Source organism: Hyperolius riggenbachi, chromosome 6 (assembly GCF_040937935.1).
Source record: "Hyperolius riggenbachi isolate aHypRig1 chromosome 6, aHypRig1.pri, whole genome shotgun sequence".
NCBI classification, from domain to species: Eukaryota; Metazoa; Chordata; class Amphibia; order Anura; family Hyperoliidae; genus Hyperolius; species Hyperolius riggenbachi.
The window spans coordinates 223,001,111-223,016,164 of record NC_090651.1 but is presented as its reverse complement, the minus strand read 5'-3'; the positions used below and the strand labels follow the sequence as shown (position 1 = coordinate 223,016,164).

Genomic DNA, 15,054 nt, shown 5'->3' with positions numbered 1-15,054 from the left:
CTATTTCATGCAGCCAACTGAAAGTTGGCTGCATGAAAGCCCACTAGAGGGCGCTCCGGAGGCGTTCTTCCGATCGCCTCCGGCGCCCAGAATAAACAAGGAAGGCCGCAATGAGCGGCCTTCCTTGTTTTGCTTCCCTCGTCGCCATAGCGACGAGCGGAATGACGTCATGGACGTCAGCCGACGTCCTGACGTCAGCCGCCTCCGATCCAGCCCTTAGCGCTGGCCGGAACTTTTTGTTCCGGCTACACTGGGCTCAGGCGGCTGGCGATCAGGCAGCACACGCGGCTGGCAAAGTGCCGGCTGCGTGTGCTGCTTTTTACTTGAGCCAAATCGGCCCAGCAGGGCCTGAGCGGCAGGCTCCGGCGGTACTGGACGAGCTGAGCTCGTCCAGACCGCCCAGCAGGTTAAAACACCCAGAAATAAAAGGACTTGCATCCAAATAACAGCCCTTTTCCAATATATCAGTTGCTGTCAGTTAGAATTGAAAGGACAACTGATGTGCAAATGTCCATGTTTTTCTATGGATCAGGTCACATTATACACATTTTAGCTGAAAGCTTATTAACAATGCATTGCTACTGAAGGTTAAAAGCTTACGATATTCATCATAAAGTATAAAAGAGCCTTTTAGGAAATGTTTGTGATCTACAAATGATCAGAATTGAATGGCAAAATGCCGATAGTGGAAAAGGGCCCTTAGCCAGGCGATGTGGATGTAGTGGTTTATGTCCTTGTACTATTCCTGGAAATTTTGTGTATAATCATTTAGTGGAAATTCTTACCCAGAACTGCCCTAGTGTGTTGATATGCTGAGACTTCAGGAGAGCATCATCATCACTGTCTATCAGGCTCTTCCCATGAACCACTGCTGCATTGTTTACCAAGATTGTAACATCTCCAACCTAAATGAAAAGAGAAAAAAAAGTGTTAGGCCTCTTTCACAGTGGGACGTTGCGTTTGATGCGACGTTAAAGTCGCACAACATGCCCCTAACGCAGCGCATGTAGGTTATGAAATTGGACGTTATTTTGCACTGCGTTGTGTCTCTTGGTGCGCCATTTTCGTCGCATACTGATGGAATGAAAACGGTGCATGCGTTACATTTAAAAAAAACAAAAAAAACATTACTGAGCATGTGCAACATAACGCAGCAAATTTATTGCTAAACGCACAGCATGCAGCACTTTCTAAATATTGCTACATGTTACACACAACGCAACTTGTGCACTGTGAATGTCGCACAGACTTTGTATTGCTGTGCGTTAGTCTGCGTTATAATTTTTTATAACGTGCGACTTTAACGTCCCACTGCGAAAGTGGCCTTAGCATTAAAGTGGTAATGCACAAAATACAGTGGGAGATAGATGAACAATTAGCATGTTTGCTAATTTTCAGAAAATCTGAAAATTGCTTAATCTGCTGAAGCAAATACATAACCTGTTAAAAACGTCCATCTATTGAGTATGCGACCATTATGAAGTGACTAGATACCAGGGGTGCCGCTGGTCCCTCTTCCAGGGCAGCGTTTTGAAAGTGAAGGAGCTGTTCAATTTGTGTAGACACCCATCTCTGCTCTAAATCTCAGTCCCCACCCCACACCTACTGCTGTGCATGTTCCAAGTTGCACTGACTGATAGCACACACCTCTGTCATAGGATTGCAAAGTGAGGCAGGAATGGGCAAATATAAACATTGATTGCGCTCTCCCATATACACTTTGGCAGGGTAAGGGATGGGACATGGCAGACAATGGAGCACAGAGGAAAACACAAATGTGCACTATAATGAAGGCAGCACTGTCATTAGGGAACCGCTGTGCAGCTACTTACATCACTTGATATTTTGCTCACCAAAGATGACACACTATTAGTGGCTCTGCTTCTACCACTTCTTGTTTTGAAGGTCCCTGGCAGTTGGCTTGGTCTGATCAGAATTGAAGAGAGGATCCTGTGCCTTGAGGTGTCAGGGTTTGGACACAGGACATACAAGGACGCTGCCAGTTGGCCAACAGGCATCCATTGTAGCCAAGATTTTTATAAGACAAAAAGGTGCTTTGCAATATTAAATTTGAATGATTACTTTCACAATTGAACTTTTTAAAAGTGCGACCCAGGAGAATACTGGAGCTGTGGCGAGGGACACATGACTTCTTGGGTCTTGGGGCTGGAAGAAGTCCCAAATAAGCTAAAGCTACTTTTATTTTTTACCTCAGAAAACCTAACACTTAGAATTTTAGAAAATAAAAAAACTAATATTTTAGCTAATTAAAAGCATTGGTAAATTATTGGAAATAGATTAGAACATTAACATGTACTATGATAAAATAGCTCTGTGTCAAGGGGTACTTGTGATAATCCAAGGGGTACTTGGTGAGCACAGTAACAAATACTGGTATAGAGGAGTATAATAGAATGGTATATGTGAAGAATGCCGTACCTTTTCCCGAACAGATTTCGCTTGCTGGTAGACTTCCTCCCTGTTGCCAACGTCACATATAAAGTAATGGCACTCCGTCCCCATCAGCTTAATCTCTTCAGCTGTTTCCTTGAGGCACTTCTCTGTCCGACCCCATAATATTATCTGCAATAGAGAAGCAACACAAACACCTGGTCAGACTTGAGATCTGTTATTCACCAGCAGGCAGTTCTATTTGCTTCACATGCACTGGAGAACATCCATCAATGCATTTGCACTGCAAGTAGTGTGAAATTGGAGCAGTGGGAGGGAGATTTATTATGGAAGCCGTGCACTTTATAAATCTTCCCCTGAGCCCTCAGAAACTCCCTTGCACAGAAATGTCCGCTCTGCACTTCTTATTTCGGCTAAATTCTGCCTGTTCTGCTGTTGCAAACACTGCAGTAATGGAATCTCTTCCTCCTGTCTATAGTCCAATACTCCTTTAAGGCCACGTTTCCAGTGGTGCATTACAACATAATGGCCATACTGTAACACAGCTTGCCGCACTGCAATGCACCACCTATGAGATGTTCAATGTGGCGGGTGTGTTGCAGTAAAACAGAGTGCAGCAGATTAATGGACTGCCGGCAGTGCGTCAACAGTTAAGCATACTTTTCACTGACTGTATGCGGCCCAGCATGCGGGCAATGTGTTCCGGATCCATTGCATTCCTGCTGTCACAGGGATTGCAACAGTCCCTGTGAACATGGCCTCAGGCCTGGAGCCCACTAAAATGCGCAAAGCGATATTGCAATCGCTAGCAATTAGTGATAGCGTTTTGCAAGCTATTTTGGGAGCGATTTCCCTGCTCCTATGCAATTCATTAGAATGGAAACGCTCCCAAAATGCTGCATGTCCTGCGATTACGATTTCCTTAATCGCAATCGCACAAGTGAAATCTGTCCCATCTATTTAGGGAAATAATCTGCTGTCATGCTTAGGGCAATCGCTAGCGATTGAAAGCTCTCCCTAAATGCTCCCCCCCCCCCCCCCCCCAAAAAAAAAATCTCTAGTGGGTTCCAGGCCTAAAGCAGTGAGGAAATGTACCGTTATCCCAGTGAAGGTTTATCAAGCAAACTGGTTTCAAATTGATTTAGCATTTTTTGCTTGTGAACTACCAGTATAATACTTTGCCAAGTTTGAGCTTGAGTGGTGTCTTATCAACTGGCCGATCTTATAAATGGTAGATAGAAAACATGCTGGTTAGTTATACATGAAAAGTGTAGCCTTTCATTCTTCACAGATCTAAGCTCAGACACTTCAAACTAGTAAGACATTATTTTACTATTGGTTATAAAACTGTTAAAAGAGACAAAATATACTAGGTGCCATCCAGATTGGCACACGTCGGAGGGGATGGAATGTGCTTCAGGGGTTGTCAGTCAAGGGGGGATATGTTGCACACCTTTTGGTCCTGTTCCATGTTGTCCCGCTTCTGGTCCAGGGTTTATCGTTTAATACAAGCTGTTTTCCAGACCCAATTACGAAAGGACCCATGGTCTGCTTTGCTGCACTTCCGTACAGGCTCTTTAAACAAAACCCAGGAGGCTCTCCTCCAATTTATCTTTGTGGCAGCAATGCAGACCATCGCCAGAGCCTGGAAAAAACAATTTGTTCCCTTTGAAGAAGTGAAAAATAGAATCACCTGCATTATGATCCAGGAATAATTAGCGGGGACTCTCCTGGACAGGCAACCCAGGGTTGACGCAATATGGAGCCCCTGGAGGGCATATCTTTCTATAACTGGAGCCATTTAATTGGCTGATATGCAAAGCTGCACACCTTTCAATATAGAAGCGTCTGCACAGGATGGGCACACCTCTCCCTTATCTCTTTCTCTGCTTCACCCCTTTCTCTTCCTCCCTTCTTTTCTCCTCTCTTCTTCTTACTTTTCCTTTTCCCCCCTCTATGCAGAGGGAGGGTTTTCAGTTAGCCCCCACTGCCTGTAGCGCAAACTGGGGTTATAGGTTTAGTTAGTCAAGGCTCTCAGAGGCAAGGACTGGAGCTCATTCTGGAGCTCTGTCCCTCCTGCTCTGCCATGAATGGGACTTCAGACCCCATAATATGTGATGGTCTCTCATGTCTTCTTTATCTATGTTGATGTTACATTACATAACTTCTCATTCTGTTAGCCATGAGAAATTGTTCAAATGAGTGTCTTGCCTAAAGTGGTATATTGTACACTGTTTTTCTCCTTGTAAAACTTCAATAAATAATTTGAAATAGAAAAGAGACAAAATATAAAAAAATAAACTATTTACAAAAAAAGTAGTTACTGGTTGGTAAATCTTGCTAGTTAGGACAAAAAATAAATAAATAAAGAGATTAAAGGTTTATATGCTACATGTTAAGCATGCATAAAGTTTAATATTTCTGTATATTCATTGAACATTGCAGCGGACTAATGGCAAGGTGCATATGTACCTGTTTGCTAGGTACACACCATACAATTTTCTGTAAAGGGGCCCATACACTCGGCCGATTAGCGGCCGATCGATCACAAATCGATTGCCTGATCGATTTGCGGCCAATTTCGATCAATTTCAATCGATCTGACATGCTGGAAAATCTAGGTTGATCTGATGAGATTGCTTATCAATTTGCATTGAACCTTATGGAAATCTGATGGCAAATAAATGCCATGATTTACCTGCCAGATAGGGATAGCATTCTGCCTTGCGCCGCTTTACTCAAACAGCATAGTTTGGTTGAAAAAACAAAAACAAAGAAAAAAAACACCCAAAACACACACGTCCATCAAGTCCAACCAGGAGGAAAAAAAAAAAAAAAAAAAAAAACAACACTAAATAAGTACAAAACTACCTAAATGAGTAAAATTTTTAGTAAGCTTCACTATGGGAGGTGAATGGTTCACCCCCTCTGATTCACCTCTCAAAAGAGAAATTGTCAGTAATCAAAACACGTGCCTTACCATTCCACTTAACTATCCCAATCTAGATCTGATTGTATCCATCCCATGATTACAGAACATGCAGGTCACCATGTTTTCATTATAATTACCAGATGTTTTCCTACATACAGGGCAAGAGTTCAGTGCCTGGACTGATCCCAATTTAAGAAGGAACAAAGCAAGGCCTCTATTAACATCATGCTATAGAGCAGCTTGTGAAAAATGACCAATAAACTACTTAACATCATCTGAGGCAGAAGGGCAACCTTCCTGCTATCTGGCAAAGTCTAGCTTTTTTCCCACTTTCTTCCTTAACACAAGTCATGTTGCAAATGCTTGGCAATAGCAGTTCATGTTTCTCCATGCTAGACATGAATCAAACAGTACACAGCCATGCTAAATATTATTTTTCCCTCTTAAAACAGAAGGTGTTTTAATAATTTAGTTTTAAGTGAACAAGTGTGATTTTGCATGATGCTTCACTCCTGGACGACATGGGTGATCTTCATATTTGATTGGAAAAGGTTAATATTTATTGTTAGACCTGCAAAAAAGTTTGTGCACTACAAGAGCACAGCTCTGATCCTGTCCTGTAACATGCCTCTAGAAAAAGCTTAAAGTTTTGGAAGCTTGCAAATAAATCTTGTACAATTAGTCATTAAAGGGATACTGAGCAGCTTCTCAAAACACAAATTTGCACCAAGCCTCCAGCCCACCGTAGCCTGCAAGGCCCCCCCCCCCCCCCCCCCCCCCCCCCGCCGTCCTCCTGGCTCCTCTGTCCCACAGGCGCTTCCATTATTTGCCGACTTCGTCTTGAAGTCACCAGTACGAGTCCTCACTGCGCATGACACGCGTCATCTCGCTGGCTGGCGTGAGAGTCCTGCGCATGCACGGTTCAAAGTTAGAGAATCGCTTGGTACCAGTGCTAGACAGGCGGCCCCCCATAGAGTCAAATCTAAGCATGGCCCCAGCCATGTGTGGTGTAATAACCGTTGCAATTGCAATTCAAATTGCACTGGTCGCAGCAGACTGAACTGCTCGGCAAGCGTGCAGTTCAGCCTTCCGTCTGAAAGCGGCCTTAAGGAACATGCAAGGAGTCCAGAGTGTTCCAAGGATCTCCTGCAAAAACCATACAGATGGTGTAGTGCCTAACGGCACATACGCATGGAAGACAAATGTCCTTAGCAGCAAGGCAGAGACAAAAGACAAGATTTCAGCGGGTAAACCGTCGCTCATCTGCAGAGACCTTTGTCTGCCATGTGTATAGGCCCTAAGAACTGTTAGGCTCTAGCTTTGCAGGGCTGGAGTAGATTGCCCTACATTTGCTTGCGGTCTCCAATATAGCCAAATACAAGAGATCCTAAAATACCACCATTTCCTGTTGGACCTGTTAGGGATTCAGCATGCTGGACATTTTTAATACCGGTGTGTTGCTCACATCAGTTAATAAATTAATACAAATAAACAAAGAACAAAAAAAACCACTGCAATGCAATACACCACATCAAAGCAGCAGAAATACTGTAAGGGCCCTTTCCAACGGCCGCTTTCGCAATTGAGTTTTTGGATCTTTGCAACTTGATTACAAGGGCCCTGTGATAACATGGTAATCGTGGTACCTTTGTTCCACCAGTGTGCTTCATTTTTTTTGATCAAACACAAAAAGTGCTGCTTGCTACATTTTCTTTGCGATTGGCCCGATTAAGGTTTCTCAATAGTTGCCTCGAATTGTCAGTGAAAACATGCTCATTTTAAATCCCAGTCTGCATTGCAGTGCGTTTTCAATGTGGAGTGCTATTTTTGGTAGTAAAGAACTCTAAACTTTCTGGCCTGACAGCACTGAATACCCTTTCCACAGGGGATGCTGCAGTGATCGGAGCTGCTTAGCTTTTACAAAGCATCAAAAAGCCACTGTGGAGCCTCAAGTACTGTAGTAGCCCAATGCTGGGAATACACGGCTCAATTTTGAGCCATTAAGATGGATCAATAGATAATTTCCGACATGTCCGATCACCAGTCGATCGTTTCGCCACTCAATTCATCATTGAAGTTAATTGAAAAAAAGATAAAAACGAGCGTAAGATAAGATAATCGAGCGGGCAAAATGATCTGGTGCAGAATCGAGCGCCAGAATCGACCCGTGTATTCCCAGCATAAGACCAAACTTTACATTGCACCAAAACAAAAACTAAGGGGCCAGAGAGTGCAGGCTCATTGGCAAAAACCTTGAGCAGCTGCTGAACTCAAAGTAAGTCAATGAAGCAGCATGGAAAAGGGAGAAAAGAAAAAAAAAAGTTATGGACAGATAGCTTCCTCGCCTGGACAGGATCCAGACACTGTTCTCTTTGATTACCTCCCTACTGAACAAGACACACTCAACTTTCAAATAATTACTGACCGTAAAATTGTCTAGGGCAGGGGCCCAGTGAGGCAGCAATTCCCTGTGGAGCTAGGGCTGCCCTAAAAAGGCATCCTGGCCTGATGTTACCTCTCACTGACCCCAGGGGGCTAAGCAGCAGCCATTGAAGGTGGGATGAGTGTGCATGGAAGAGCACCTGATATACAGCAAGACACCTGATTAACCTAATACCACTATACAGTCATAAGCTTTCAAATGCTATGCGAAAAAAGTATAGATATTCTCCCCATTTAAGGTGCTCACACACCTTTGATGAATGTCGCTCATCGGAGACCAGGACCTGATCCCTTGGGCATAGATGCAGGTAAGCTGTGTAGCTGACAACATGCTGTGTTGCTATACAGGAGGTGGAAGGACGTCAGAGCAGTCATGCGGGGGAGCAGTGTGAACAATACGATCAGCCATCGCTAGTGGTCGGTTGATCCGCTGGGTGGATCACTTGGGGGTCTAGGGCAACTCTGATTATAACACGCCTGATTATAGGCTGAGATGGTTATTATCAGCTGAGTTTAGTTAGGCATGTGTAGAAGCCTTTAGAACACAGTTAACAAACCCAAAGTGGCGTGTGTATAAGGCTTTGGGCCACATTCACAGTGGTACGGTGTAACGGTTGCTTTGTAATGTGGCTTACTGCTTTGTAATGTACCACCTATGCGAAGTTCACAGTGCGGCAGGTGTATTGTGGTATAACCTGTTGCACCATTGTAACGCACTGCGTGCAGTGGGTTACCGATAAACGTTTTAACAGTAGAGGTGAAGCATACTTTTCACTGACTGTATGCTTCACTGTGCCCGATCCATAACATGCGGCGCTGTTGTCCCGATACATTGTGCTTCGTTGCGTTCCTCTGGTCACAAAAAAATAAATAAATCAACCACTGTAAATGTGGCCTCACACCTGGTTTCTATCCTAACAAAGAGAACCAGTCACCTGTCCCCTGCACAGGTCAAGCATCTGCATGTCAATAGCCTTTAACCTCACAGAAATTTGCTATCATTTGTAACTAAAAACACCACCCATTGTTCCACCTAATTGAAATCCAAATACAGGACTGTGAGGTGACAAAGGGCAGCCATTACCAGTTCTGAATATGCACAAATGCAGATTAACTAGCAATAAAAGACTTCCAAACATTCTAAAGAATTATTAAAAGCAAGGGGAGGTGTGAGGAGCTGTTAGGGCTTTAAAAAAAAAAAAAAAAAAAGTCAAGGAGAAGTGAACTTTTGCAATCCTACAATCCTATTAGCACAAGATAAGGTCACCTAGAGTGCAGTCTGCTTACAGTATCTTTACTTTGTATTATAATGGAGGTTTCCAAAGACTTGAAATTGGAAATACACTCTACTAGCACAGCCGCTCAGCCAGTCTGGCAGACTAGTTATCTCCTCCTAATTAATTGTGCAATATGTTCAAGAGAACGCATCTCTAATTGCCTCGGATCTGCTGAAATCTGGGGGAAAAAAAATAAAAAAAAATCTACAAATGCAAGACTTCTGAAATTTTTCAATAAAAATAAGGTACTCTACTGCAAATACCATATAAGAATCTGTAGATTCATGTCCTTTCCACCCCCAGTGGCCATCTGTATAGTAGGCAATGCATTCAGCAAGCTTGCTTAATAAAGATGGTTTCTGTGTTTTCAAACTATTAGTATACGGATAAGCTTGCCATAGACAGGCAGATGTCTTTCTGAAATGACAGGTGGGAAGGTAAAGGCATGTTCTCCAATGGTGTGGGAGGTCCTGGGCAAATTATAAGCAAGTGGGAAGCAAGGCCACCTGCTTCCTTCTGCTAAAAGAGGTGGAAGGAAGGACGTTTTTGTTGTAGAGCTCAGAAAGTTTGTATTCTTCCGAGAGTTGCTTATGTTATAACCCCCAGGTCACTGCAAGCAGTCTAGAAGGTATTGGTGCAAGGCCCCTTTTTAAAAAATATATACTTGTCTGGCTGTTGTACTGATCATTTAACTTTAATATTTTCTGTATTGCTGACCCAAAGCAAGAATACACATCAGTTGTTCTGACTGGGTGGTACCGTGGGGAACAAGCACTGTCCGATATGTTGGCTGGGTATTACAAAGCAGCAACTGTTCAGTGCGGAGGAGGGACAACAGTGCTTCAAGGTCAACATGAGAACTATGTGCTTGTCTGTCGGTGTTGCTTATGCTGGGAATACACAATGGTTTTTCATCAGATAGATGGTTCGATAAATAATTTCCGACATGTCCGATCTGATTTTCGATAGTTTTTTTCTGATCGATTTCTCATAGAAGTGAATGGAAATTGTTAAGAAAAGGTAAGAAAATCGATTGAATATAAGATCAGACAGTAAATCGACTGAAAAATCTCATCATGTAATAGCAGCATTAGAGATCCGCTGTGTTGGATCTCTGTGTGATGTTGGACATCTGTACACCTGCTATATTTTCACCAGAATTTCCTCTATCAGGTGTTTGATCTTTCCTTTGAACCGTACTCCATATGTTCTTTTGAGAGTAACTGGGGTAAGCTACCTCACATGGCTGTCACTTATAAGTGGTATAGAGGGGTTTTATCCCCAAATGATGTGTACGCAGTCCAGAATCCTCAAATATGAGATCTAAACACCAGCACCAAAATTTAATCTATGTATGGCTGCCTTCAGATAGTTCTGATTAAGGTGAGCAAGAAGGATCCTGAGAACATCTTTGCAGCTTGCAGGGGCTCTGCTTAAAACAAACAGTAAGCCGTTTGGCTACAAAGCTGTCATCACATGGCCTAAGGTTTGAATGAATACTAACATGAGTGCTAAACTTGCGCTGTCCCAGTCAGAATATTTTGAAGCTGCAGGTGTATGCAGACAGGAATACCTACAGCCCAATAAGAGGATGGTCACTGGTGATTCCCAGAGCCCTGTACTTCCTCACACAGTGGTAAACAAGTCTAGTAATGTCATTACTGGCTGGCTGACCTGCAGATGAACCCGGGGCTGCACATGAAAAGGTGCCAAGTCTCTCTCCCTTTCTACACACAGACTCACGCAGGGGCTAAAGTGTCATTGACCAAACTACAATAGCTTCATGAAAAAAGGCAATGGAGCCCATTCAATCCTTTGATGCTCTTGTAGTTACCCTCCTTCTGTCTTGGACTTGGGGCATTTCACACAGGATAGCTTTCTTGGAACAAAACATATTCAACTGAAGATTTTATGGCTTCTAAGGCAACCACAGGATATCAGGAAGGAAGAAATAAACTGTGGGAATATTAAAGTAGGAGTCTAGGCAGTTTATATAGTCGGAAAAATTTTGAACCTCCATCAGGTGCTTTTAAACAACTAGTTCTGCCCCCCCCCCCCCCCCTTTTTTTTTTTTAAATGGATAGAATACTAAATTTGCAATACAGTGTTTACGTGGTGTTATCAATTATCAATTTTTCCACAACTTGTACTTTTCACAACATTTATAAAAAGTAAACTGCAAATATTTGTTAAGTTGCTGAAGATGTGAAGCTAACTTTTAACCTCACACTCTAGATATAGAAAATATAGAAAAAGTAAATTCTACGGATTAGTAAAAAAAAAAAAAAAGAGAGAGAGTTGTAAAAGTGACTGCATGCAGTGGCAAATATTGCTCAGTCCAACCATTTGTCTGTGCCAGTGAATGATCAATAGAACTTTTCAGGGACAAAAGATTGGAAGGGAGCGACTTTGTGCACAGGTATATAGGTGAAACTTAAAAAGTAGACTATTGTGCAAAAGTCGTTTTATTTCAGTAATTCAACTTAAAAGGTGCAAGTAATATATGAAATAGGAACTCTTTGCAGGGGTTTGGGATTAATTAGCTAATTAGAGTCTGACACTTTGAACTTAGAATATTGAATGTTTTCACAATATTCTAATGGTCTGAGATTTGGATTTTGGGGTTTTCATAAGCTGTAAGCCATAATCAGTACATATAAGGGCTTGAAATCTCACTTTGCATGTAATGAGACTTTCATATATTAGTTTCACAAAGGTTAAATTACTGAAATAAGTGGACTTTTGCACGGTATTCTAATTTTTCGAGGTTCACCTGTATTGGTTTGACCTTTCTATCCAAAAGCTTACCAACCTGGAAATCAACTTGAAAGCCACATGGAAGACATTGCGTGGTGGGCGGGGTAAGTGGGGAAAACAGGCAGTTCACTGTGTGTGTGTGGGGGGGGGGTGTTTTCGGGGCTGCCGTACACACGGGGTTGTAAAATCAGTACAAACACCATCGGACGCCAACTCAAGACTCCTCAGTTTATGAACAGGGCCGGTTCTAGTAACAATGGAGCCCCCGGGCAAAATTAACCTTGGGGCCCCCCAATAGACACCCCCAATCAAAAATCGGAAGTAGGGACCCTTTTGCAGCCAAATTTCCACCCAATGCCCCTAAGGCCCGGTTTACACTTAATCAGTTGGTACGTGTTTTTTTTTTTCTTCCCCATAGCAGTGCATTGTGAAAAAGATTTCAGTTAAAACACGTTAAAGGGAACCTGAACTGAGTAAAATTATTTAAAATAAACGCATGACGTAGCTGCAAATAAATATTACATACTTACCTCACTGTCAGTTCCTCTCAGAAGCTCACCATTTTCTTCTTACAGTGATCCCGTCCAGTTCTGACAAGATTTTGTCAGAACTGAAATACACCAGTTGCTGACAGTTATTTATCAGCTGCTGTCAGTTACAACTGAATGTGCAAGGTAATGTCTGATTCCCTATGGCTCAAGTGGGTGATATTACAGTTTACTGACCAGGAAGCTGTTATGGAGTAATGGCCATATTCAATATGGAGGATGGTGAATTCCATTGATCACAGTGGACAAAAAGGATGCAGGAGAGGAGAAAGATTGATGGGTAGACTACACAGGAGGTAAGTATGACATGCGTATGTATATTTTGACTTTTCATTTTCAGTTCAGGTTCTCTTTAAGTGTGAAAGGTGCCATAGGAAAACATGGGCATTACTTTGAAAATCAGTTGACCTTTCAGTTATAACTGAGAGCAACTGATTAAGTGTAAACAGGGCCTTAGGGCCTGTACACACTGCTGCGCTTGCGCTGCGTTTTAATGCTGCGTTTTTAAAAACGCAAGATCTTTTGAAAAAGAATGAAAATCGTGAGGACTTGTACACGCTGGTGCGATGCGTTTTTAGAAAAACGCAATCGCAGTGCCTGCTGCGCTTTTTTAAGCGCAACGCTTGAAAAAACGCATGCGCTTGCGTTTTTCAGAAGTCAGTATCCCAGAAGACTCTGCAATTTCTTGATTCCTGTTGAAATGTAAACTAGAAAAAAAACAAAGGATTCTTTAGCCAATCAGCAATTACAAGAAAAACGCAAACGCATCAAAAACGCAGGCAAAAGCGCATACGATGCGTTTTTAAAACTACATGCACTTGCGATTTTGCTTGCGTTTTTCAGTGTGTACAGGCCCTTAGGCAGGGGCTGACACCACCTTGCTCAGCTGAAGACTCTGCAGGGGCACCAGGAAATAACAGTTAATTTGGGGGAGACACCTTGGGGGCCCTACAGACTCTGGGGCAATTGCCCCCTTTGCCTCTATGGTAGCGCCAGCCCTGTTTATGAAACCACCAACTGATTTAGGTACCCAAAAATTGCTGACTCTGCCTCCACAGCCCTGAGTACACGCGCTGATTTCTCGGCAGAGGTGGTAGTTAGTTAAAGGCCGCCTTGGCTGAGTTTCATCTAGCATGTGTACAACGCTATAGAGAGCAAGACTCCTTGTGATGGCTGTGACAGGTGGATGGATCTGGCAGTTTAATAACATATTCCGACCAAAGTGTATGGGTATGGACTTGTGTACATGGAGTGTGCCAGAAGCAATAAGTAGGAGTGGAGAATAATATGCAAATAATTAAAAATTAATGCCGAATAATGTTAATGTAAATTGATGCAGCTTGAAAGAGGACCAGTCACATCTCTGGTCAACTTAATTGGATTGGTCCATTTACACGCTGCATAATATATTCACAATTGTGTATCAGCTCAGAGTCATTTTCATCTCATTGACCATCCATATTCATAAGTGCCAGCAATGGTAGTAGCGGCCAGTTGTGTGCTAACACCACTGTGGACAACTTTTATATGGTACATCCTGATTTAAGCTGCCTACACACAATACGATTTTACCTGACAGATTCAATCTTTTTGGCATGTCGTGTGACAATTATTATTGTTTAGTATTTATATAGCGCCAACATCTTCCGCAGCGCTGTACATATTGTCTTGTCACTAATTGTCCCTCAGAGGGTCTCACAATCTAATCTCTACCATAGTCATATGTCCAGTGTCGTGTATGTATCGTAGTCTAGGGCCAATTTTGGGGAAAGCCAATTAACCTATCTGTATGTTTTTGGGGATGTGGGAGGAAACCGGAGTAGGCAAGACAGATAACATTTATATTGCGCTTTTCTCCTGGCGGACTTAAAGCGCCAGAGCTGCAGCCACCGGGACGCGCTCTATAGGCAGTAGCAGTGTTAGGGAGACTTGCCAAAGGTCTCCTACTGAATAGGTGCTGGCTTACTGAACAGGCAGAGCCGAGATTCGAACCCAGGTCTCCTGTGTCAGAGGCAGAGCCCTTAACCATTACACCATCCAGCCACCGCCCGTAGTACCCGGAGGAAACCCACGCAGACACGGGGAGAACATACAAACTCCTTGCAGATGTTGACCTGGCTGGGATTCGAACCAGGGACCCAGCGCTTGCAAGGCAAGAGCGCTAGCCACTACGCCACCGTGCTGCCAGTATATGGCAGGCTATAGATGGAGTGGACAGTGTCCACCTGGAAGTTCATAGGGGATGATGGATGGGTAACACTACGTAACACAAGGAACCACTGGAAGAGGCAGTGAAATTGTCTTCTAGAAACTGTAACATGAAATGGCGTACCCCAGCCAATCTGTAAATAGTCTCATTGTAAAAATGAAAAATGTAATCTGAGATCAGCCAGAGATGTCAATAATGAAATCCAGGCCAGAGTGTTCACTTTCATCTTCCTTTTGGGGAAAGAAAATTGTCCAGTTCCTGGAATGATTATACTGTTTCTCCAGGGTTGGAGGAACTTGTGAATTAGTCCGGAATTCTATTACAGAAAAGATGGCATGAGTGTGGTACAAATTGTAGCCTACAGCTACAGTCTTTCAACAGTTTCTTTCCAATGTCTCTCCAAGTGAACTAAGCCCAAACATGACCCACTTAGTAAAGATTTACCTAAAGCATATAATTGAAGAGACAGACGTGTTT

General features: G+C 42.9%; 1 protein-coding gene across 2 annotated transcripts in view; it reads right to left on the bottom strand.

The window, feature by feature from the left end:
* Positions 1-15,054, bottom strand: part of DHRS3 (dehydrogenase/reductase 3) — a 45,488-nt gene that overhangs the window by 12,348 nt on the left and 18,086 nt on the right. For both annotated transcript variants that reach the window (XM_068240464.1, XM_068240465.1), the window contains exons 2-3: positions 2,440-2,583; positions 786-905 (exon numbers count right to left, since the gene is read on the bottom strand). In XM_068240464.1, coding sequence (XP_068096565.1) covers positions 786-905; positions 2,440-2,583 — 264 coding nt within the window. The remainder of the gene's footprint in view (positions 1-785; positions 906-2,439; positions 2,584-15,054) is intronic.